The 25527-nt window shown below is 50.9% G+C and overlaps 2 protein-coding genes across 2 annotated transcripts in view; both read left to right on the top strand.

Annotated features, from left to right (window-relative positions):
• LOC107157658 (fructosamine 3 kinase related protein) overlaps positions 1-8396 on the top strand; it is a 10536-nt gene extending 2140 nt beyond the window's left edge. The window contains exons 2-6 of the mRNA XM_015504001.2: positions 3411-3562; positions 4131-4222; positions 5210-5292; positions 6950-7072; positions 7330-8396. Of these exons, the coding sequence (XP_015359487.1) occupies positions 3411-3562; positions 4131-4222; positions 5210-5292; positions 6950-7072; positions 7330-7668 (789 nt within the window). The 3' untranslated portion in view covers positions 7669-8396. The remainder of the gene's footprint in view (positions 1-3410; positions 3563-4130; positions 4223-5209; positions 5293-6949; positions 7073-7329) is intronic.
• Fn3k (fructosamine 3 kinase) lies at positions 7909-25083 on the top strand. The gene is made up of 7 exons (XM_015504237.1): positions 7909-7988; positions 12999-13251; positions 14977-15128; positions 15934-16025; positions 16302-16384; positions 23714-23836; positions 24681-25083. Exons 1-7 carry the CDS (start codon positions 7909-7911, stop codon positions 25017-25019), a joined length of 1122 nt encoding a protein of 373 aa, XP_015359723.1. The 3' UTR covers positions 25020-25083.
• The last annotated feature ends 444 nt before the right edge of the window (positions 25084-25527 follow it).

The following is a 25527-nucleotide window of genomic DNA, read 5'->3' as shown; positions in this document are numbered from 1 at the left end:
GCATTTTTTTTTTTTTTTTTTTTTTGAATCCATGGACACTTAATCACTGAGCCCCATCCCCAGTCCCTTTCTTAAACAAAACAAAACAAAAAAAGTATTTTATGTAGAGACAGGGTCTCACTGAGTTGCCAAGTGCCTCACTAAGTTGCTGAGGTTGGCTTTGAACTTGCAATCCTCCTGTTTTAGCCTCCCGAGTGGCTGGATTACAGGCACACCACCACTCCCGGCTCTCCCTGAATCTTTTGTGATCTATCTATTACTTAGTCTCCATAACCAGTATCACTGGGCAGCCATCACACTGGAGAATCTGTCAGACACTCCTTTTTTTTTTTTTTTCTTCTTAATATTTACTTTTTAGTTGTAGTTGGACACAGTACCTTTATTTTATTTATTTATTTTTATGTGGTGCTGAGGAATGAACCCAGGGCCTTGTACATGTGAGACAAGTGCTCTACCACTGAGCTACAACCCCAGCCTCTCAGTTTCCTGCTCAGGAGTTGATAAGCCACCTGAGAAAATGAAATATTTAGTAAAGAAATACAAGACAGAGCCAGAATTAGGTTCAAAGAGGAGTGTCTGAGAGGCTGGGGCTGTGGCTCAGTGGTAGAGCGCTTGCCTCACAGGTACAAGGCCAGTTTACATTGGAGCTGGAACAGAACTGCTAGAAAATGGCTCCTGGCTTTTATTTATGGGAGAGTATATCAAAGGCAGAGAAAAAGTTTCATCAGGAGGAGGCTTGCTTCTTGGTGTGGCAGGGGACTTGCAGCAAACAGGTTGATTGGCATCTTCGCAAGCCACACCCCACTCTGAGTGGCTGGCTATATGGCTCCAGCAGGTCACCCCATCTCTGGTGCTATGCGGAACCTGTGGCAGAGTTAGATAGGATGTCACATGTCCTGGGTGATCTCAAACTAGCAGGAGTGCCACTGTGAGTTCTCAGCAGACTTTCCTACCCAATGGTTTCCATGCCGATTGGGTTCACGCACATTTCACAGATGGCTCCTGGCATCAACCAATATCTAGTAAGTGTAGACAGGGCCTGGTTGTTCCCCTTTATCTCCTAAAGAGAATGTTGTAAAAGTTCCATCTAGGATACAGCTCTTCCTGCTCAGTGACTTTGGCTCTCCAAGGTGATGAAGTATTGAGAATGGACTATGTCAGTGTTAGCTGCTAACTCAGTTAATTATGGCAGCAAGCCTGTGCAGTTTAGTATTAACCCCACTTTTCAGATAAGGAAACTGGGCCATAGAAAGCTTAAATAACTTGCCCAAGGTCACAGAGTTAGCAACTATGGGAATAAGTAGACTATGGCAGCACTGTTCCTAATAGCCCTGGTATGGAAGCTTGGTTGTCCATTACCAGTAGAATGGGTGACTACAAGTTGGAGTAGTCACAGCAGTGGAGCCCTGAACGCAGTAAGCATGAGCTCCGACTGATGTTGCACCCACACAGGGGTGCAGTGTGGAGTAAAGGGGCCAGATCCCAGAGACCATGTGACTATAAGATGACCAAGCAGGCAAAATAAGTCTTGGTGCAAGTTCAGGCAGAGACTGCTTCTGGTGGGTGGGTGGGTAGCACTGGATGGTGGGAGAGGGGTTTCTGGATCATGGAGGTATCTGGACTCTTGTTTTGGGCGGTGGTTTTGTTGTGGGAATTGATTGAGTTGGGCACTGATGAACCACACACCTTCCTGTATATATTTCTTTTTTCTTTTTTTTTTTTCTAAAGAGAGAGAGAGAGAGAGAGAGAATTTTTTTTTTTTTTTTTAGTTTTCGGCGAACATAACATCTTTGTATGTGGTGCTGAGGATTGAACCCGGGCCGCACATATGCCAGGCGAGCGCACTACCGCTTGAGCCACATCCCCAGCCCCCCTGTATTATTTCAGTGACAATTTTCCTTAAAGGGCTGGGTAGGTGGGTACAGTGGCCATGCCTGTAATCCATCAGTTTGAGGCAGGAGGGTCGCAAGTTTGAAGCTAGCCTCAGCAACTTAGTGAGACACTTTCTCAAAATTCAAATAAAGAGAGTGTTTTACAAGGGAGGAATTTGGGGTGGGGTTTTAACTTAGTGGTAGAGTGCTTGCCTTGCACGTGTGAGGCCCTCAGCACCACATAAAAATAAAGAAATAAAAATAATGTGTCCATCTACAACTAAAAAAATATTTTATAAAAACCAAAGAAGAATCACCTAGAATGGGAAGTTAGGGAACATTTCTTTGGCCCACTGAAACAAATGTCAAGTTGGAATCTGAAGGTGACTAGGAAGAAACTGATATGGCAAAAGAGGTGGGGATAGTGTGCTACACGAGGTGGCATTACTGTGGGGCTTTCAGGCTGCAGAAGGCAAGGAACTGAAAGAATCCCAGAGCTTCAAGGGGTATGTGTGGGTACACATGCCCCAGAAAAAGGTGGAAAGTGGGCAGGAAGCCAGAGGGTTGCAGGCTTGTGTTATCCAGGGTCCGATTTGCCTTAAAGAGGAATCATGCTGTGTTGTGAGCGGGGAGACCCAGTGGAGGGTGGTCCTTGTAGTCCCGAGACTGAGGTGGGAGTGGTGGAGATGAGCCGTTTGCAGTGCCTGGTAGCAGGTGGCATAGAACTTGGTGGTCCATTTAATGAAAGCGGCCCCAGGTTCCTGGCCACCTGCCTCCTCCCTGTGGAACAGGACTGTGGCTGAGATGCTATTTGAGGGTAATGAAAGAACCCATGTATGCGGGGACACGTGACTAAATCAGGGTAACGCCAAGTGAATTTGGGCTGACTGAATAAAGACACAGACACAGAAAGCACTTTTTTCTTTGGGTTCAGTGACGACTCCTCAGCCACAGCTCCCACGGGGAGACAAGGCAGGCAAGAAGGAAGAGGGGGCACCTGGGTTTTATTAACTGGAGGTAATCCATGGACCATTCTATCCAAGAAAGGGCAAAAGGGTAGGATTACAACAAACAGGTGGGCGGCATTCAACACCATCTTGTGACACCCACTCCCAGAGCTGCACCTTTCTTATCCAGTTGCATTGCAGGGTGCAGTACCAGTCCAGTACCTCTTTACTCAGGACTTACAGGTGTGTGCACAGCTCCTGTCAGGATGGCCTCCGCCACAGGTCCACAGTCCAGCTCTGCGACCAGTGCTCAGGGAAAGGAGCAGCCTTCCACTCTCCTCTCTCTAGTCCTTTTGGTTTCAGTCACAGAATAAATCTGTGGTCCAATTCTGGAAAGTTCAAGCCCTTTCTTTCCTGTACAACTTGAGCATTCATACCACTGTTGACACGTGCTTTGGAAAAGCCTTCCATGTGTGTAGTCCTTGGTCCAGCACTGGGAATGCCAGAAGAAAACCTGTCTACCTGGAACCTTTCCAGGGTAACCTCTGCCTCTTTTCTCTCCTCTTCCCGGCCTCCATTGTCTTTCTGACAGGCCAAAAGAATGTTTGAAGGTGAGATGTCAAGTTTAACTGCCATTCTGAAAACGGACACCGTGAAAGTGCCCAAGCCCATCAAGGTGCTCGGTGCCCCTGGAGGTGGGAGCATGCTGGTGATGGAGCATCTGGACATGCGGTATTTAAGCAGGTCTGTCTGGACACCATCCCTTCTCCTTAAAAGTAGAGGCTTGAGTTGAGTCCCAGAGACTCAGGAGGCTGAGGCAAGTTTGAGGTCAGCCTTAGCCAGTCCCTAAGCAAATCAGTAAGACCCTGTGCCTAAAAAAATGATAGAAAGAGCTAGGGATATAGTTAGTGGTAGAGTGCCCCTGGGTTCAATCCCCAGTGCCGTTGCCAAAAGAAGGAAAGGAAAGGCTCTGTGGTTCTTTAATCCTCTAGTTTGTACTTGGGGACACTGTTTGAGGAATGTGACTAAGAATCCATGGCTCCACCACATGACGGTTCTGCAGTATGAGTGGTAGTACTCTTTGAAAGTCAAAGGCCAAGGAGAGGACTCTCCAAGTGAGGGCCTGGCAGTGGACCCAGTGCCATGTCAGATGAGGCTGGGAGAGTCCATCAGGTGCAGCCCTTCATCTCCCTTGGTTTTGACAGAAATGGGCTTTCTGTCCTCAAATGTTTGACCTACTTTATGTGCCCTAGGCCTTTCAGACAGGCATGTCTCCTGTTTGTCATCTGTTTTCTGTCTTTTGGTTTCACAGTCAGGCTGCAAAGCTTGGAGCCCAGCTCGCAGATTTACACCTTGATAACAAGAAACTTGGGGAGACGTTCCTGAAGGAGGCTGGCACAGTGGGTAAGGCTGAGGGGCCCTGAGGAACCCTGCCCAGAGGAGCACATTCAGCCCATACAGGCTTGGGGACAGGCTGTGCTATAGCGTGAGCTGATGCCACAGCCCTGAGGCTACATGAGTGCAGTGTGTGAGCACTGGGAGGGTACTTAGTGTGCTATGTCATGTGGTCACCGAAGACAGCAAGTGCTGGCTGGACTTCACCTCCCACTCCCCCGCAGACAGACTTGCAGTCTCTCTGCCTTTCTGCAGAGTGAGTCCTTCGGGCACAGTGTCTTTTCTCACAAGTGCAGTCACTCCTGAGTGTCAGAGTGAGAACACTTCCGTTTGCCCTGTGCAGAGCTTCGTGCCCTGTTAGCACTGAGGGGATTTTTCCAACTTCTGCCTGTTGGTAATCCACGATTAGCCGTGTTGACTCTGTTAGACAGTAGCCGACAATAAGAAAGCAGATAACCGGCAACACGCTGTATGAGCATCCCCGACAGGTCCCCTCCGCCCGCCCCCGCCCCCCAGCATCCACTGGGGAGCCCTGTGAGACTGCGTTTCCTGTTTCCCTCAAGTACAGAGTTCAGTCCATTGGGATTTTCTTTGAATTTAGGGAGCTGCACAGGGTTGAGGCCATTTTAAAGCACAGTAGTTTGTCAAAAGTGGCACTATGTTGCCCACTGAAAATATCCTTTCCTGATGGATTATGAGGTAGCTTTTTACTAAGGAGCATCACCTTTTTTTTGGATTCTGTTGTCCCCCTTTCCATGTATCCTCTGGTCCAGCTTCTGGACACAGTCTGTGTCTTTGGTCATTAAATCCGTGGAAATAGTCTCTGTTCTGAGTGACCTGAGGGTTGGCAGCCGTAAGACCCCTGTTTGTTGGGTGAAGACACAAGGCGGGAAGGGCATGCTGAGGTCATTCACAGGTCAGCTCTGAGCAGAGCCTGGGGTCTCTCGGAACAAGGGAACTAACCAGTCATCTTTCTTTCTTTCCTCTTCTTGCAAGGGAAAGGAGGTGGGCAGGCGGAACGGCCCTTCGTGGGCAAGTTTGGGTTTGATGTGGTGACCTGCTGTGGATACCTTCCCCAGGTGAGCACACAGTCAGATTGGGCACAGTGGGGGAGCACCTTTGCCCTTTCTTTTCTTTCTTTCTTTTTTTTTTTTTTAATATTTATTTTTTAGTTTTCGGTGGACACAACATCTTTATTTTATTTGTATGTGGTGCTGAGGATCGAACCCAGCGCCCCGCGCATGCCAGGCCAGTGCGCTCCTGCTTGAGCCGCATCCCCAGCCCCGCTTTGCCCTTTCTTATGAGGTTTTACAAGCCTCACCCCTGTTTTCTTGGCTGATTCCTAGGAAGTTGACATGGGTTCACCCACCTTACATGCTAGGTAAGCACAGAGAAGCAGAGAAGAACCAGTAAGTTAGGATGCTGGATTTCAACTGGGTAAAAATCAGAAAAATCATAAATGTTTTATTTTAAGTAAATATTCAGCCATATCCACAGGGTCTGCGTCCAGGTATTCAACCCACTGCAGACTGAAATGTTAAAACATCTATATGTACCTGTCTGTACTAAATGCATACAGGTTTTCTTGCCATTGTTCCCTAAGTAATGCAGTACGGCAGCCATTTCCATAGATTCACATTGTTCAATGTGTACAAGTAGTTTGGAGATGATTTAAAGTACTTGGAGGGTATGTGCGTCAGTTATGCAAACACTGCAGCATTCTATGTAAGGATTTTGTATGGGGTTCCCGGATCCAGTTTCTGTGGATGCCTGGGACTGTACCCTTCAGTGTTGGACTAAGGTTGGTTCCCTGGGACTTTCAGCCTGGGGCGTTCTACTGATGCCCAGCAGATGTGGGTGAGAAAGGATGGCGGCTCTGCTTTCAGAGAATAGGCAGAGTGGCTCTTCGGGGTTGGGGGGGGCACTGAAGAAGCTGGAAACTTCCAGGGGTTTCCTGGGGGGCTGCAGGCTTTGGAATGTCCTAGGAGGTTGTCTGGACAGCTACCTCAGAGCCTTGAGCAGTGCTTTCTGGCGCCTCAATTTCAGGGCGTGAGTTAGCCGGCTCTGCCCCTTCCTCTCTTCCTGTGATTCTCCGTGCACCCGTGCTCAGTGCTTCTGTGTGCATGTGCCTGCCGTGTGCTTGTGCGTGTGGTGCTCTGCCCTGGGTGCACGTGCCCATCTGCGTTCTCGGGTGTGGTGCTCTCTCCTCAGCATGTCCTGCTTTGTGTGGTGCTGTACTACCGTGTGTCTGTCTCTCTTCCCCCACAGGAGCAAGCACCTGTGGCCTGGACATCCTCTCTTGGGGATCCTCTTCTTGTACAGGGCTCTACATGACTTTTCTCATTATCACTCTCTGGAGAGGGGTCATCTATGGCTTGGCAGATGGTTAGAATTAAGCAATGGGATCAGGGAAGGTCAGCTGGCTCTGGCCTCTGTGTTTAGTAAGTATAATCAAAAGAAAATGTTCCTGTGCTCTTCAGTCTTGGAAGGCTACAGAGGGGACCCTACTGCATTCCCTGCTTCCTGCTGCTCCTAGGAAAGGACCTGAGGTCTCAGCCTGTCTCTGAGACCTCATGCTGCCCAGCCACCCTTAGCTCTTCAGCTCCAGGTGGTGACCCTCTTCTCATGCCACGTGTGCAGCCTTTCCCACTTTACAGTACTTCTGGGCATTCAAGCTTCTTTATTCGTGGCATTGTCCAAAGAACTATGCTTTCTCCTTTGCTTTCACATGTGCAGGTGAATGACTGGCAGGAGGACTGGGTCATGTTCTATGCCCAGCAGCGCATTCAGCCTCAGATGGACATGGTGGAGAAGAAGTCTGGGGACCGGGAGGCACTTGAGCTCTGGTCTGCTCTGCAGGTGAGCAGGGCCCTTGCTGCACAACCAAACACATCCCATAGCAATATGTCCCACTGGGCTCCAATGTCAGAAGTGCCAAGGCAGGTGCAGCCCCCCCCCTGAGTCTGGTTCTGGACAGGAGGCAGGTGCCTGTCAGTGTCCTGTCCGCCCCCTGAATCCAGGCACTGTTGAGTGGTGCTGCTGTTGGGGGATGTGCTACAGCCCTTAGGAAACATCTGCACCCCTCTGCATGTAGCTGAGGCTCTGTCTCCCTGCAGCTGAAGATCCCTGACCTGTTCCGCAACCTGGAGATTGTCCCTGCCTTGCTCCACGGAGACCTCTGGGGAGGGAACGTAGCAGAAGATTCCTCGGGGCCCATTATTTTCGACCCAGCTTCTTTCTATGGCCACGCTGAGTATGAGCTGGCAATAGCCGGCATGTTTGGGGGCTTCAGTAGCTCCTTTTACTCTGCCTACCACAGCAAGATTCCCAAGGTCCCTGGATTCGAGCAGCGCCTGCAGTTGTACCAACTCTTCCACTACCTGAACCACTGGAACCATTTTGGATCAGGGTACAGAGGGTCCTCCCTGAACATCATGCGGAATCTGGTCAAGTGAGCTGGCTTTCCCTCTGAGGAGCCATTTCTTTCTCCATGGCCACTTACTCATGCAACTTCCTGTTTTCCATGTGGCCTGTGTCCAAGCCTTGAATAGTATGTGATGTCAGGAAAGGGTTGCCCTCCAGCTGGACGTGGCCAGACATCATGACTGATGAGGCCACGCTAGCAACCGGAACAGGGACCTCTGAAGCTGAGGGCACTGGGCCAATGGCAGGGAACCGTGCGTGACCATGTGAGCATGCAGGGACAGAACCAGAGTGTCCACCCATCTGCTTTCCTGTCCAGGAACACCTCTGAGCTGGTGGTGCTTCATGATGGGTAAGACCTGAGTCCAGACACGAAGCCAGCTTCCTAGAACCTTATAGTGGCAATCAATTCCCAAATCAAGCACATTTCCTTTTCTTTATGCATTTCCTCTGGACCTGACTGCAGGCTGAGCAGGTCTGGGAACTAGTTCTGGGAGGGCCCAAGTTGCCAGCCATAGGGTGAAACGGGTAAATTTAGGAGTCATGAATCCCTCCCTCCTGTTATTACCTATCTGTGTCATTTTCTACAGTCTTGCCAAGTTGTCATTCTTTGCTAAACTTATAAAATGAGCATTGAACTAATATTTTTCCCACTTCAGTATCATAGTGATGAAGTATTTCATGAATGTCAGTGACACTAACAAACCCTTTGCCTGAAAGTCTAAACAAACTCCAGTGGCCTCACTGGTTCATGAGACTACATACTTGCCACTGTTGTGGTTCAGCCTCTGTCCTGTGGTTTGCACTATGTTTTGACCATAGATGGGAACACCTGTTGTTTCTTAAAAGAATCGTTTTTATTATTTATTTATTTATTTAAAAACATTTTTTATTTGTTGATGGACCTTTATTTTATTTGCTTATTTATATGGGGTGCTGGGAATTGAACCCAGTGCCTCACATGTAGGAGGCAAGCTCTCTACAGTTGAGCTACAACTTCAGCCCAGTTTTTATTTTTTTGTTCAAGTAAAGAACAGCACAGAGCTTGATACAGGAAGGAGCAGCCTGAGAACTGCCCATGGCACCTGACAGGTGGTGCCACCTGTCCACTGTTCTCCACCTGTGAGATCTGGAAAACAGGAGGACGAAAGTAGTCATGTGGTTGGGTCAGGGGAGAAGCTGCTGGTGGCCACAGGAAGAGAGGACTGTGACCTTGGGGCATTCGTGGTGGTCAGTTTCTAACCTGGTGATTCCTGGATCACCATGTGCCACGACCCAGCTTGATTACTATGAGCCTGGGGAAGCTGACGACTGTGTCCAGAGACATTGGTGCCTGAGCAGGATGATACCCAGACCCCTCCCTCCAAGAGCATCCCCTTGGTGGCTGTGCAGGGGCCTCTGGGTATCCACGATGCTTGTGGCCTGGATATCATTCCTGTGTCAAACAGCGAGCCCAGCACTTCCCTAGCCATGAGCAGAAAGGACACCTGGGCCCTCCAGAGGAGATGGCCTTCGCTCCTTGGACAGTGGCAGTGCTGCCTTCAGGAGAGGCCATCAGTGGGTGTGGGGAGGACACCTTCGGGTGTGTGGTGGGCTGATAAGAGTAGAGTGGTGTTTTCGATTCTGTGATGGTGTCAGCTTTTTAAACTGCCATTTGTGGCAATTACTTCTCCTAAAACGTCTGCTTTTGTACCTAATTTTGTATTCACTATTATATGTGTAATGCACATAGTGCACACACATACCACTTTTTCTTTTCCTTAAAGGTTGCCGAAGTCATAAAGACTTTAGGTCCAGAGCTCCCGGGTCCTCCTTGAGTTGCTTCTTGAGTATTATTCCATTCCATGAAAGACGGATGCACTTCTGGGACAGGCGTCCCCAAGTGAAGTACTGCTGGGTTCTGGGCTGGGGAGAGATGGCATATGATGTCCTGTCAGCTGCCTCCTCTGGTCCTTGCAAAGCAGAGTGTCAACACTCGCAGTTTTGAGAGAGCTGGCTCTAGACACTAACACCTAGGCTCCTCGGTGAGACTGGACCTGGGAGGGGTTTATCTCTAAAGCAGCCACAAACATCACTGGGGTAAGGTGTCCAGGGGAGGGTTGCTGCCCCAAGTGCCTGCCCTGGACCCTCAGGTCTCCTCTCTGGGTGCTGGTATTTCCTACTGAGAGTGGGAGTGTTTCATCAAGAAGCACAACCTTGCTGGGCGCGGTGGCACATGCCTATAGACCCACCGGCTCAGGAGACAGAGGCAGGAGGATCGCAAGTTCAAAGCCAGCCTCAGCAAAAAGCAAAGACGCTAAGCAACTCAGTAAGACTCTGTCTCTAAATAAAATACAAAATAGGGCTGGAGGTGTGGCTCAGTGGTTAAATGCCCCTGAGTTCGATCCCCGGTACCAAAAAAAAGAAGCCCAGCCCTGTGTGACACTGCCAGAGTACCAGACTCCACAGAGGGAAGTGAGAAGCTGAAGCTGACCTTGCACCCTGAAGCTTACTTTCATCTTTTGATGAGTTGCCCTCTGACACATTCCCTGCTCCAGCAGTGGCACCCTCCATCCCTTCCACAGGCTGTCTGGATGCCTTGGCACAGGGCCTGGCCAGGCTGGCCAGGCCCCCAGGTTGGACTCACCCAAAGAGGCTTGACAGAGGTGGGGGGGTGAAGAGAGCAAGTGCAGCACCCAGCTCTCAGGGCGAGCCCGGGACCTTGTTGGCAGGAGGTGGGGGAGCAGGCCCTAACCTCACCCTCCTTTCCATCTTCTGGGATCCCATTGGCCAGACCTACCAGAAGGGCAGCCTCTAAAACAGGTCAGCCCAGGCTACGTGGAGGCTGGTGTGGGGTAGAAGCAGATTCTGTGGAACAAATCTGTCGTGTAACACCCCTATCCTGCCACCTCCTTGGCTTGGGATCTGCCCTGCCCGCCATCTTGCTCATCTGTCCACGGGAAGCCCGCAGCCCTCCGTGCCTCCTGATCCCTGCCCCCCAGCTTACTCTGCATCATCTTTCTAAGACATGGTCTTTAAATAGCATTATAATTCACACACCACAAAGTTCTGCTGTCACTTTCCTGCCTCTGAATTTTCAGTAGGCCTTGTTGGTCCCAAAATAAAGGCCTAGGCTGGCTGTGACTGTGCCTCAGTGATAGAACACTTGCCTAGCACATGTGAGGCACTGGGTTCAAGCCTTTCAGCACCACATAAAAATAAATACAATAAAGGTATTGTGTTCGTCTACAACTAAGAATAACAATAAATTAAACAAACAAAGACCTGATGCCTGTGGACCAGGCTACCATGTTCTTGCCGCAGGCCTGAGGGCCCAAATGGCTCTCTGCAGGCCCTTGGTGTGTGATTCCAGGTGTCATGACCTGTTTGAAGGGCAGGTTTCCATCCTGAAGTCACCTGACCAGGGGTGACGGCAGACTCATCCCAAACACCTACCTCAGTAACTTTGAGAGCCTACAACAGAGAAGACCCTAGGAGCCTCCAGGGAGAACGGTTCCTACCAGAGTAAGAGTCCATGTGGCTCAAGCTTTGCAGCACACAGCGCAGCCTTCTAAGCCTGAAAGGATGTGGCCTTGCCTATGTGGAACTCCATATAGCCCAACTGTCAGCCAGAGCACAGACATTTGCAAGGTGCAGGGCTCTGCCGTAGCTGTCTTCAATGCCTGGTCAGGGCGGGCTTGGACAGAGAGAACCACTGGGCAGAGTAAGATATGGGCAGCTGCCCTCCCTTAGGTGGCTGTCCCTATAACTTCCTTGGTGACCTTGCTGTGGCTTGTCCATCTTCCTTGGTGGTGATCTTGGAGACTTATAACCAGTGGGAGGAAGAGGAAACAATGGCCTTGGCTTCTAAGCTGGATCAGAACAGGCCTTTGCTCCTGCTAGTTCTGGAACCATGGCTTCTTGATGCTCAAAGAGTCTCAAGCCACACCAAGAGGCCACATGGACATATCCTGCTTGGCAGTGACCGCCATGCCAGGTTCCAGTTAGAGACTCCAGTGGACCCACTCCCAGTTTTGATTGGGGCAGCAGCAAGAAGGACTTCAGGGCATCCAGCCCCCACAGTGCCCCTCTGAGGCTTCCCTCAACCATTGGGACTCCAGGATGTCAGATTTCTTCATGAAAACCTCAGATGTTGATCTGACCATATGCTTTGCCTCTAACCGGGTGGGCATCTGCTGCAGGTTCAGCTGGAGGGCAGGAGGGAACTGGGTGGCAGGGTAGGGGTGGGCTTCCTGGGAGGAATCCTGGGAATGCAGAGTCCTGGCCCCTCTGAGGACCTTCTGAGACCACTGTTGATAGTTGGTGGGGCCTGAGCCAGAAAGATTCACTCTCAAATTCCCTCTGCCACCTTCTAGCACTGGGACCCTTGGCAAGTTGCTCAATCTCTCTGTGCCTCAGTTTCTTCGTCTGAAAGGTGGGAGCTAATGGCAGGACCCTTCACAGATCAGCTGACTGACATTTCACTTGGGCCCTAGCATGTGACGAAGGCTCAGCCAGTGTTTATTAGCTCCAAATCTCTCTTCCAGGGTTCTTTTCGAGTTTCATTTATTTATTTCATTTTTTATTTATTTTTCCCCTCTGAGACAGGGTCTCACTACGTGCCTGGGCCGGTGCCAAACTGCCCAAGCCACACTCGTGCATCAGCTTGCCTAGTGAAGAGGTGCCACTCCAGCTTCCCTTATCTGAGGAAGGAAGCAGGGTTAATAAGGAGCCTGCACTGGGTGGGGAGGGCTTGGGGGTTCCCGAGGAGGTTAGGAGGGATGGCCAGGCAGCCCCTGGACCTGGTCCTGAGTCCCACTTTGGACTCCCTTGGCCGTGACTGTGCACAGTGTGCATGCCAGCTTGTGAGTGTCCTCAGGCGTGTGGGTCTGTGCAGGCTCCCTTCTCAGGGTGGCTGCCTCTGGTCAGGAGTCATACCCTGAGGGGTCACTGCTGTTAACAGACCACAGAGCAGCCCATCCCTGAGGGGCAGAGCTCCAGATCAGTAATAGTGCCAGGGGGTCTGGCTAAGACCCTCTGAGACTCCTGCCTTGTCTGGATGGTGTGACAACCCATCCAGGACTGTGACCTGCCTTTGAGGGACAACAAGTGCCTGTCTGTCCCATGCTCCCTGAGTGGGAGGGAGTCCTGACACAGGCCTTCCCTGGAGGGCTTCCAGCCTCCACCTGTGCAGGGCGCTCTGCCCCAGGGTGTGCCATGCCCACGAAAGGGGACGACCCTCCTTTTACCCCTACTCATTCCAGAGCAGCCAGGACCAGGGCAGGGGTCTCCCTCCACTGGGATGGGCGGAGCTGGGGCCCATCTGGAGTGGGCCCAGCCAAGGGGCCAAGCGCTGCTAGCCCCCTCCGTTCGGTCGCCCTAGGAGCGCTGGCCTGGAGACCGTCACCCCCTGGGCAGCTGATCAGAGCGGGAGCGCGCAGCGAGAGCGCGCACCGAGGGGCTGCTCTGAGCTGCTGCAGCAGGGGTGCTGCGCTGGCCGCGCCCAGTGTCCCCGCCCAGCCCCTGTCTGCGCCATCCAGGCTTTGCAGGCCCAGCGAANTAAGAGACAGAGCGAGGGCCGTGCCTACGAAACAGACGCTGGCCCGGTGTTCGTCAAGGTCAACCGCAGGACGCAGGTGCGCGGTGCGGAAAGGGCGGGGGTGGGGGAAGCGGCGGTTTTCGGGAGCTGGGCCTAGTGGCCTGCCTGCTACCCGCTGCCCTGGTCAGACAGCGGCCCTGGGGCTGGCACCTGCAGCCTGAATCTTGAGGGCTCTAAGTTGTCTTTGCTGCATATCGATATCCTTCCTTTTCGTGGCTTTTTAGGTGTTTCGATTCTGTATCCAGGGAGTATGAGGGAGGCAGGCTCGTAGCCCAGGACCTTCTGGTCCTGACTGGCCTTAGCCCTGGGCCCTGCTCCTCTCAGACCTGTGCCCTCTCCAGCAGGTGAGGAGAGAAAGGACTCCAGGGGTTCCTTATAGGCCATGGAGTGTTCAAGTAGACCTGAGTCTCTATGGTCTGCTTAAAATATTTCTGGCCCTGCAGTGGCCCACGCCTGTGATCCCAGAGACTTGGGACCTGGGACCTGGGACCTGGGACCTGGTGAGTTCAAGGCCAGACTCAGCAACTTAGTGAGGCCCTGAGTAACTCAATGAACACGGAGAAAGTTAGCCATAGGCCCTGAGAGCGGGCAAGCTGTTGACCGGCAGACCCAAGCAGCAAGAGGCTCTGCATCCTGATGGGCAGTGGTCCTGGGCAGTGTTGGAGAGTCTCAGAGCTCTTTCTCCCAGTGCCCTGGCAGCACCACACCTGGGGATGCTTAGCATAGTTGGCACAGGGAAGGAGACTCCCTCAAGGTGAGGAATCCCCCTTTCCCCCTTGAGACTCTCAGGCCCACACAGTTGGTGCTCAGACCATGCTCCAGAGAAGGTGTCAGTTAGAGCCCTTGGGATAAAAGCAGGCTGTGTCCCCGATGTTCTCTGCCTGAAGTTTGGGGCTCAGACTGAGTGTTAAGTGCAGTTTGTGAATGCCCTGCCACCTAGGTATGCTCAGGAGTCAGGGACCAGGCTGGCACCTTGAGGGGCAATCCCTGGTTTCCCCCTGAGGTTTCCTCCTGCATGGCAGTGGGTGTTTTGGTCTCATTTACAAGGTTTGCTTTAAACCTGAAATTCTACGGGCAGAAGTATTGACAAACCTCATTCATAAGCGTGTTTTTCACTGAAGTGTAGTGTTCATAGGAGAGAGCTCATCTGATGTCAAATTGGGATAATTATAGGAGTGTCCTAGAAATAGAAAGACCCCTGAGTCCCAGCAGAGGCTTTGGGAACAAGTTAGTTGTATGGCTCCTTTCCACTCTCCAGGCCCTGATGGACTTGAGCCAGGCCCAGCTGCCCTCCCAGCCCCACCCTCCCTGACACATCACCTCCACCATGCCCTGGCCCTCTTTGCTGTGGTTGCCCAAGGCTGCCCCCTGCTAAGGGGACCCAGGGCAGCCCAAGACCTGGTTAGCTCTCACTACCCTGCACCCCATACCTGCACCTCTCGTGGCCCATGTCTCCTCACTGCTTCAGCAAGAGCTGGCTGTTGGGTGGCAGCATCCTGCCCACCCCCAGGCTCCTCGAACACCCAGGCAGCCTCGTGCTTGCTAAAGCCAGCTTCTGTGCACCCTGCTGCTGATGGATGAGGGATGGATGGCTTGCTGGTTTTCGGTCATGGGGGGCCGAGGCTTCTGAGCCCACGTTCTGACTTCATTCTGGTGTTATGGTCTACCAGTCCCTCAGCCTGGCTGGCAGGGGCCCCTGCTGGAGCTGGAGCTTGTGTTGCTGAAGGGGCTCATGGTGGTGTTCTGGATGTTTTGGACACAGGCCCGGCAGATGTTTGAGGGGGAGAAGGCAAGCCTGGAGGCCCTACGTAGCACAGGCTTGGTACGGGCGCCTCGGCCCTTGAAGGTGATAGACCTGCCGGCAGGTGGGGCTGTCTTTGTGATGGAGTACTTGAAGATGAAGAGCTTGAGTAGGTGAGTGTATCTGTGTGTAAGAGGGACACACACAAGCACACCCAGACACAGAGACACACAGAGGGACAGAGAGACGGACAGACACAGAGAGAGACAGTGACAGGGATGGAGAGAAGAGAAAGAGAGACAGATAGAGGGGCTTGCGGAGCTGCCCACATAACTGCCCTGCCAGCACAGGCCCTTCTTGCCTGAGACAGAGTTTGGGCTTTCTGTGTGCGGCTGGTGCTGGTTTGGGGTCAGTCTGGCTGTGACATGGCTGCAGAGAGCATGCATTTGAACTTGTGCCTTGCTTTGTGCTTTAGTGTGTGCTCATGCCAGCTCAGTTTGGGCTGAACAAGGATGATCTACTAATTGTCTGGAGTCTTACACTGCTTTTCACCTTGTAAAGTCAGGGCTGGGGGTGCAGCTCAGGGGTAGGGCCCTTGCCTAGCATGCTCGAGGCCCTGGGTTCAGTCCCCAGCACTGAAGAAGAGGAAGAAGCCAAACATGTTCACCGTGTAAAATGTGAGAAATGCTCTGGTGCAGAAGAGGCCAAGCCACCCCTGCTCCCAGGCAGGCGGGGGCCCCTGCTTGTCTTCCTGTGTCCCCTGTGGCTGCAGTGTTCTGCAGGGGCTGGTGCTGTGTCCCCGCGGAGCCCTTTCAGACTAGAGATCAGTGCTCTGTTCCTGCCAGCACATCTGCAGAGCTCGCTGGTCCCTCTTGGCGCTGCATGCTCAGGGCCACCCTGCACGAGTGGGGCGGGTTGTGAGGCCTCTAAAGCACCTGGGTGAGGTCGTCTTGATAGCTGCGTTTCTTCTTCCCTCAGTCAGGCTTCCAAGCTTGGAGACCAGATGGCAGACTTGCACCTGTACAACCAGAAGCTCAGGGAGAAAGTGAAGGCGGAGGAGAACACAGTGGGTATGTCCAGTCAGCTTTCCTTACCCAGCGGCAGGGCTACCCCAGAACAGTGCCCAGGATGCTTCCTGGTGGCATGTCAATAGCAGGGTGAATGGTATGCCGTCTCCCTCCATGCTGCAGCTACAGAATGAGATGATTAAATATGAATCTCAGTGGAGTGGACAAGCTGGTGGGATTGGCTGACGGCCCCTTTCATGACCAGCCCTGCTGTCCAGTTGGTCGAGGTGGCTCTTCTGTCAGGTGTGTTTGTTTGCAGCCCAGGATCTCTGTTGACAGGCCGGAGGGCTGAGGGTGCAGAGCCCCTGTATGTGACCAAGTTTGGCTTCCACACGGTGACGTGCTGTGGCTTCATTCCACAGGTGAGTGTCAGGTGGGGATGTCCCTGCATAGCTGATGTCCATCCTCCACACCCCAGTGCTGGTCACTGGACCCCTCGTGTGTGGCAGCATGCCCCCCCCTCAGCAAGATGTGTCTCTGAATTCCAAAGACAGTGCGGGCTGGGGTCCCAGGAGGGGAGGGCAGGCGGGCAGCACGCAGGCTCAGGGACCAAGCCTTTGGCACTCAGCATTTCTTCTAGGTCCTTTAACAAATTATCATCCCTTATGGAGATGCAATGGAGTTGCAGCTGACACCGCACAAAGCCCAGCTCTTTACCGCCGGGATGACTCAGTGGTGTTTTGTTTTGTTTGGTTTGCTTGCTGGCACTGGGTATTGAACCCCAGGGCACTTTACTACTGAGCTACGTTCCCGGTTCTTTTTATTTTTAATTTCATTCTTTCTTTCTTTTTTTTTTTTTTTAGAGAGAGAGAGAGAGAGAGAGAGAGAGAGAGAGAAGAGAGAGAATTTTTTAATATTTATTTTTCAGGGCTGGGGATGTGGCTCAAGCGTAGTGCGCTCGCCTGGCATGCGTGCGGCCCGGGTCCTATCCTCAGCACCACATACAAACAAAGATGTTGTGTCCACCGAAAACTAAAAAATAAATAAATATTAAAATTCTCTCTCTCTCTCTCTCTCTCTCTCTCTCTCACTCTCTCTTTAAAAAAAAAATTTTAGGGCTGGGTATGTGGCTCAAGCGGTAGCACGCTCGCCTGGCTTGCGTGCGGCCCGGGTTCGATCCTCAGCACCACATACAAAGATGTTGTGTCTGCCGAGAACTAAAAAATAAATATTAAAAAATTCAAAAAAAAAAAAATTTTATTTTTCAGTTTTCGGTGGACACAACTCTGCCGTGCGACCAGCACGCGAGCTTCATAAAAGAGGTTCGAGGCATAGAAACTAACTATGAGTTTAAAATTAAAGAGACACACTCTCCTTACCCTTTAATACCCAGCTCTGGGACGGCTTCTCCTAGCTCCCGCCTCCAGCCACCTAATGGGGTGGCGAAGTTTATACAAGAGACTAGTGAGAGAGAGAGAGAGCATGCCAGGGAGTGAGCTTTTATTGGGGAACAAAATATTCAAGGGAAAATCCCATCCAATGAAGGTCGAGGGGGGCAGCATTCCAAGGTCAGGGTCAGTGATTGGTCTTCGGGTCAGTGGCCAGGCACACCTCCACACGGACAAGCCCTCGCACCTGGGACAGGGTGGAGAAGGCTCTGACACAGTTGTCTAAGCGCCTCTCATCCAGCCAGGGAGGTAACTCAAATCACGTGCGAGAATGGCTTCCCACACACAACATCTTTATTTTTTATTTTTATGTGGTGCTGAGGATTAAACCCAGCGCCCCGCGCATGCCAGACAAGCGCGTTACTGCTTGAGCCACATCCCCAGCCCCTTATTTTTTATTTCAAGATGGGGTCTCACTGAGTTGTTTAGGGCCTCCCTAAATTTCTGAGGCTAGCCTTAAACTTTCAATCCTCCTGTCTCAGCCTCCTGAGTTTCTGGGATTATAGGTGTGCACCACTGCAAATAGCTAATTCAGTGATTTTTAGTATATTCACAATGTCATTGTCACCACCTAATGCCAGAATATCTTCATCCACAAACGTGGCATTGGCAGTCAGTCAACTGTACTGCAACCAAGAACCTGGTGTCTCTGAGCATCCACCTATTCCAGACAGTCCTATCAATGGGGCCAAGGTGCGCAGCCTCTTGTGTCCAGTCCCTTTTACCTAGCCGTGTTTTCAAGGTCCACCACACTGTAGCATGTTGAGCTGTGTTCTTTCTGTGGCTGGGGCCACTTGTACTGCCATCTCTGAAGCCCATGCAGATCTGAAGGAGGCTTATCTCTCTCCCCAGGCCACCTAGAAGAAGCTGGGGCAGGCATGTTCTGCCTTGTTAGAGAGAGTCCTATCTCATAAGAGCCTGTCCTGGTTAGACTTATTGCTTTTGAAAGTCATGCTCTCAAATCCTCCCCCTCCTTGGACCTTCCCTGACCTGTTGGGCCCCTGTGGACAATGACCAACTCTCTCTCTGGGGAGGGAGGGTGAGTCTTCCAGTCCAAGGTCACTTTGGCGAGATCCTTCTGAAGCCTGGGTGGACTTACGGACCCAGGCAACAGGCAGGCCTCCCGTCGGGGTCCTAGAACTGCATGTGACTCACCAGGCTTGTCAAGATGCTCAGACCTCAACTACACGGGCTCCTCTGGGGTTGTACATCTGTCTGGAGCCGGTGACCAGCATGGCTCCGTCACCCGAGGCAAGATGGCTTGTCATCTCGCGTTAGATGTTAAGGCTGCCAGTGGTGGGGGTCTTTAAGACTTGGTTGGCCAAGTGCAATGTTTTTTAAATATGCAGAAATTGAGAAATGAAGTCTTGCACAGAACCCCACTGTGTGAAGCACAGGAAAGTGGGACTGGTCTGAAACACAGGTGGCCCCTGAGATCCCTTTAGACTGCAGTCTACCAGGAGGGACTGGGGACCTGGGGGCACCTGCTCCACCTCCTTTGAGCTATGGCACGATTGTCCCACATGTAGTGCCTCAGACTGGCTGCAGGTTCTGAGGCCTCCCACTCCTTGGGAGGGCTGAGTGGGTCCTTGGGGGGAGGCAGCAGCCCTTGGTGGGCAATGTGGGTGGGCGGGCTTCTTAGACACTGGAGCCCTGAGCCCCATTGGGACCACCAGCCCTGTCGGCAGTGGCAGCTGGCTCATTTTGTGCCCTGCTGAGTGCTAGTGTCTGGCCCTCAGTCCAGCTGTGCTAGGACTGTGGGACAGGTGGCCGAGAAGGCCAAAGAATGCATCCCAGATGGTGTGAGAGACACTGGGTCTACTGAACAGTGCTTACTGGGAAGAGCCACTGGCCACAGGCTTGACAGGGCACCTCTATTTCACAGGAGCCTCTGTGGCTGTGCCAGAAAATGCCACCTGCATCCCTCTGAGTGCTTGGTCCAGGCTGGGACAGCTGGACAAGCACTTCCTTCTCCAGGTGCTGGATCTGCACCAGTTATTGCAGGGAGGGGTTTGAAGGTCAGGCTTCAGGGGCAGTACCACCACTCTGTCACTTAGATTGTCCTGCCTGAGGGCAAGAAAGCAGCTTCTTGCAGATCCTGCGATTTCACCTCAGTCCCAGCATGCCTGAGGATGACACCAGTGCAGGCATTCCTGGCTGGTGGCTCTGAAGGGTGCTTCAGGGCTGCGGTCCTCAAGTTGTCTGGCTCAACTCACACATGCCATGGTGGGCAACGAGGCATCGGCCAGTGATGCCGCTGACCTGCCTAATTAGCAAATAAGGAGACACATGTGCAAGGACCAAGTGACCTCCCAAGGCCTGGCAGCCAGTGAGTGCAGGAGCAGGGTGTGACCTGGGCCCTGGCCGTCACCCCTCCTTGCCTCTCTGTCAGGGGAGCCAGTCTCAAAACCAGCTGAGCACCAGGTGGCACCTGCCCTGAGCAGTATAGGGAAAGGCCCCTTCTGTCTGTGGGTTTGACGATCATGGCCCCAGTCCAGGGTGGGACTGGACTTGCCAATGCTGACTTCCCGTCCCCATCATGAAATCCGTGTCTTTTGTGATCTGGCCATCTTCCAGCAGGAGGGTGGATCTGGGGCATGGGGAGCCTGAGCAGGTAAACAGGGAGTCATGAGTGCAGCATGGTGCCCCTCAGTGCTGGGGTCTGACAGGCTGTGGGGAGGGGGCACCTCGTCCTGCTCTTGAGGTACACCCAGCAGCAGGGGTGAACCCCAAGCCAAGTCACCACAGCATCCAAGCCTGTGGGCATTCTCCACTGGGAGGACCACAGATCAGGGCTGTCCAGCTGCCCCACAGTGGAATGGGAGCTTTCTGAGACCTCCTGTGGAAGGGTGTCCCAGAGAAACCAGGTGTAGTTGACAGGAACTGCACCCATTTGAAGCTGGCAGTCGGGTGAGTTTTGGCACACACAGGTACTCTCAGGAACCACTTAGCACAGCCAAGGTAAGAAGCACCCAGACCTTCGGTACCTTCCTCCTGCCCTTGCCTCCTCCGGGTGGGCACTGGCCCGACTTCCTGCAGTAAGCTGTTCTGTGAAGTTTAATGCAATACAATCAGGGGGTTTGTCCTGTTTTGTCTGGTGTCTCCCTCAGCCGAATCATTCTGATGCTCATCCATTTTTTTTTTTTTTTTGGTGGTACTGGGTATTGAATCCAGGGTCACTATACTACTAAGCTACACCACATCCTGGTTCTCTTATTATTTTTATTTTATAGGTCAGATTTTCTACATAGACATCATGTTTACTGTGAAGTGTTTTACTTCTTTCATCCCAATGTGTAGGGCTTTACTTTATTTTCTCTTTTTTGGTGTTCCATCAAAGTGGTGAGAGAGCATGTGATACTTTTTCTTGGTCTTGGGGAGCACTGGGTCTTCCCTGTGATGTGTGAACTTCACAGTAGGTTTCTCTTTATCAGGCTGAAGAACCTCACTCCTGTTCCTAGTTTTCTGGGAGTTCTCATCAGGAATGGACGCTAGATTTTATCAAATGCTTTTCCTGCATCTTTTGCAATGATCAAGTGGATTTTCTTTTTCCTTTTATTAATATGGTGAATTGCATTGATTATTTTTGAGTATTTTCCTAGTTGAGATGCAATTTTCTTCTTATATTGCTGTTGGGTTCTATTTGCTAAAATTCTGCTTAGGATGTTTGCATTTGTGTTCAGGGAAATTCATCTGTAGTTTTCTTTTCTTATAATATCTTTTATATGGTATAAGAGAAATAGGTTGGGATGTATTCCACGTCTTTCTGGAAAAGTTGCTGTGAAATGGGTATTACTTTCTTCTTAAATATTTTCTAGAATTAACCAGTGGTGGCATATGGGTCTGTAACCGTCTATAAGACTTTAGTTATAGCTGCTTCCTTTTTTATTTTTTAAAATATTTTTAGTTGTAGATGGACACAATAGCTTTATTTATTTATTTTTTTGTGGTGCCGAGATTCAAACCCAGTGCCTCACATGTGCTAGGCAAGTGCTCCACCACTGAGCTACAATCCAGCCCTAGCTACAGCTTCATTAATAGAAGGCTGCTTGGTTTCTCTTTTTGACTGAGATTTGCTAGTGTCTTTCAAGGAGTTTATCAATTTGATCTAGGCTCTGAATTTCTCTGCACAGGTCTTAAAACATTTCCTGGTTGTCCTTTGCTGTCTGGAGGCTGTGCATTGTGACCCTTTTTCATTCTCCTGTGGCTTTCCTCTTTTGAGCCTGACCCGTTTGGCTAGAGGTTTATCGCGATTACTGTTCTTCCCATAAAGCCTGCATCTTGTAAGTTGCTTTTCTTTACTGTTGCTTTTCTATTTCTTTAATATCTGATAAGATCTTTAAAATTTTACTTTTCCTGCTTATGTTAGGTTTAACGTGCTCTTCTTTTTCTAGGTGAGGTCACCGATTCAAGCTCTTCTTTTAACGCAGGGGTCTAGTGCTATAAATTTCCCTGAGTACTGCTTTAGCAGTGCCCCACAAATTGTGCCATATTTTCACTTTTTTTTCAATTCAAAATACTTTTTTTTAAATTTCCTTTTCGATTCCTGCCATAACTGTAGACTTTGGAAGCATGTCATTTATTTCAAACATTTGGGGATTTCCCCGAGGCCTACTGATTTCTCGTTTATTTCCATTGTGGTTAGCTGGTATATACTGTAGGACTGAGGCTCCTTTCAAGTTATGGAGATTTATTTTATGGCCCAGAAAATGATTCTCTTGGTGAATGGCTCCTTGTGCACTTGGAAAGACAGTGTGTAAGCCGTTGCTGGTGGAGTGTTGACTCGTTAGATGATAGAATTGTTGAAATTGACTCATCTTCTGCTTTTCTGCCTACTTCTCTATCAATTACTAAGAGGCTGAAATCTCCAGTGGTGTCTTGGTCTGTGAGGGCTGCCACACAGAAGCCACAGCTGGGTGACTGAACATCAGACACTTCTCTCCATCCATAGGCTGATGTCCAGGATCAAGGGCTGGCCCCTAGGGCCTCAGAGGTGGCCATGGGCTGGTGAGATGACCTCCTACCTGCTGTGTCTCTTAGGGTTTCCTCACACATGTGCCTGTGGGGAGTGAGGCAAATCCCCCTCCCTCTTTGGCAGGGCCTGTTTTCCCACCAGATTAGGAGTGCACACTCAGGATCTCAACCCTGCTGGCCTCTCCGCATGTGGGTGTGAGGACGGCACACACTTCTGCACTCAGCAGAGTCTCACTGCAGACCCTCTGTTTCTGTTTGCAGTTACATTTGTTTTATTTTCGAGCTCTTTATTGGAGGCATACACATTTAGAATTCTTATGTCCTCCTCGTCACTCACCCTCCACCTTGTGAAATGACTTTCTTCATACTTGGTGACAGTATATATCTGATATATCTGTTTTTTTTTTTTTATATTAATAGAGCTACTCCAGCTTTATTTGACTAGTGATAGCAATTTTCCTTTAAAACTATTTCTGTTTTTGCTTATAAAGTGTATTTTTGCACTGAGAGTTGGTTCTTGCTTTATTTTCCCAAACTTCAAGTCTGTTATTTAACTAGAATATTTATTTTTTATTTTTGCAGTACTGGGGATAGAATCCTGTTTACTTATTTATTTATCTGTCTATTTATTTATTTATTTTTGTGGTACCAGGTATTGAACCCAGGACCTTGTGCATGCAAGGCAAGCACTCTACCAACTGAGCTATATCCCCAGCCCTAGAATCCTGTTTTTAATTTTTTTTTTTGTAATTTAGATAGATACAATACCTTTATTTTATTTATTTATCTTTATACGGTGCTGAGGATCAAACTCAGGGCCTTACATGTGCTAGGCAAGTGCTCTACCACTGAGCTACAACCGCAGCCCAGAATCCTGTTTTTATTTTATTTTTTTTAAATTTTGTTACAAGGGGGATTCTACCCAGGGGCACTTTACCACTGAGATACATCCTCATCCCTTTTTTAATTTCTTTATTTTGAGATAGCTCTCCCTAAGTTCCCCCAAAACTGGTCCTGAACCTTTAGTTCTCCTGTCTCAGCCTCCTGGGCAGCAGGGACACAGGAGTGTCCATTATGCCTGGACCTTTGCATTTTATGTGCTTATTGATGTGTTTGGGTTTGAGTCTGGTTTCATTTGTGCCATTGCTCTTCCCTTTTCCCTGCATACCTTTTGGGTTAACTGCTTTAAGACTCCGTCTCATCTCTTCTGTTGGCTTGCTAGCTCACCCTGCTGTGCTTGGTGGTGACTGCTCCAGGGCGTAGCAGACTCCACGTGCAGGGGTCCTGTGGCTCTGAGTTGCAGTCCTGGCCTCTTCCCCTGTTGCCCAGGTGAACGAGTGGCAGGATGACTGGGCGACCTTTTTCACCCGGCACCGGCTCCAATCACAGCTGGACCTCATCGAGAAGGACTATGCTGACCGGGAGGCACGAGAACTCTGGTCAAGGCTGCAGGTGGGTGCAGCAGTCACTTTTCAGGGAAGTAGGCTGTCCTCTCAGTAGCCCACCCCATTCATTCGGGTTTCCCTGGGAGGACATAGTCCTGGAGCAGACGCTTGGCTGAGCCATAGGGTATGTAAGCTGAGGCTTTCCTCAGGAGGAGCAGCTACCTGGCTCTGAGTGGTGATTTTGCTATTACTCCTATTATGGTTGATGACACTTATGTGCTCTTGCTTTTGGTCCTCTGTCAAAGCACAAATCTCTCTCCATGAGTGAAGACACAGTTTCCAGTGCAATGGACTACCCACCAATGTTAGAATTATTCATCAGTCAAGGGTGGGCTTGCATCAATGAAATTCCATTTCACTCATTAATGAGGTAATCAGCAGGATAAGAAAGAGATGCAGATATTTAAAAATTAAAAAAAATAGTGGTATATGGACACAATACCTTTATTTTACTTATTTTTATGGGGTGTGGATTGAATCCAGTGCCTCACACATGCTAGGCAAGTGGTCTACCACTGAACTACAAGCCCAGCCCAGAGATGCAGATATTATATGTGCAGCTAAAGTAGACCAGCATGTTTGCTAAGTCAGGAACAAGACTGGCTCAGTCTTCAGGATGATAAAAAGGCACTCTGGCAGTCTGAACAGTGCAGAGATGATTAGCTCTGCAGACCTCTGGACATAATTTACTACTCGTCAACAGGAGGCAAAGCTGCACTCCCCTGGGGTCACATGACCCTAACCTCTGGTAGACAGTGCATGGTTAGACCTTGAACCAACATGTGGCTGTCTTTGTCTTATTTCCCAGAACTGGATGCTGTCCCTTAACTGTCTAACGGTTGCTTTCCTAGGTGAAGATCCCGGATCTGTTTTGTGGCCTAGAGATTGTCCCTGCCCTGCTGCATGGGGATCTCTGGTCAGGAAATGTGGCTGAGGATGATGAAGGGCCCATGATTTATGACCCAGCTTCCTTCTACGGCCATTCTGAGTTTGAACTGGCAATTGCCTTGATGTTTGGGGGGTTTCCCAGATCCTTCTTCACAGCCTACCACCGGAAGATCCCCAAGGCCCCGGGGTTTGACAGAAGGCTGCTGCTGTACCAGCTCTTTAACTACCTAAACCACTGGAATCACTTTGGGCGGGAGTACAGAAGCCCATCCCTGGGCACCATGAGGAAGCTGCTCAAGTAGCAGAAGGCTCCAGCAAAGGGCAGGGAGCACCTGAATAAAGTCGGAGCAGGCTCTTGGGTCCCAACTGGGTGCTGGTTTCATCTGCGTCCACCCTGCATGCAGCTGGTCTAGAGTCCTAGGGCCCAGTCATTGGGATAGCCTCCAGGTGTCTTAACTGGTTGCCATGAGGGCAAAAGATGGATTCCTGGAAGCCCTGCAGAGGTCCACACACACCGTGATTGGCTCAAGCTGATCCCGATGCCTGAGGTGCGGAGCCCGCACCACACGGAGGGTGGACGGGCAAGTGAGGCCTGTGGTGCTGTGTCTCCCGGGCCTGGGGCTGCTTCCATCAGCGTGTCCGCGGGCTCAGGGGCCTGGACTTGAGCAGCTGGAGTATCGGGGTGCCCCGGGGCCGGGCGTCTGCGCTGTAGGAGGGCTAGTTTTCTGAACGTCAGGCTGTCACAACTGAAGGGCCGCTGGGGACGAGACCGGTCGGGGTCCTCCGGGAGCTCAAGCCGTGCGGGGCCCC

Source organism: Marmota marmota, unplaced genomic scaffold (assembly GCF_001458135.2).
Source record: "Marmota marmota marmota unplaced genomic scaffold, marMar, whole genome shotgun sequence".
NCBI classification, from domain to species: Eukaryota; Metazoa; Chordata; class Mammalia; order Rodentia; family Sciuridae; genus Marmota; species Marmota marmota.
The sequence above is the reverse complement of the archived record's forward strand: the minus strand, read 5'-3'. Positions and strand labels throughout refer to the sequence as shown.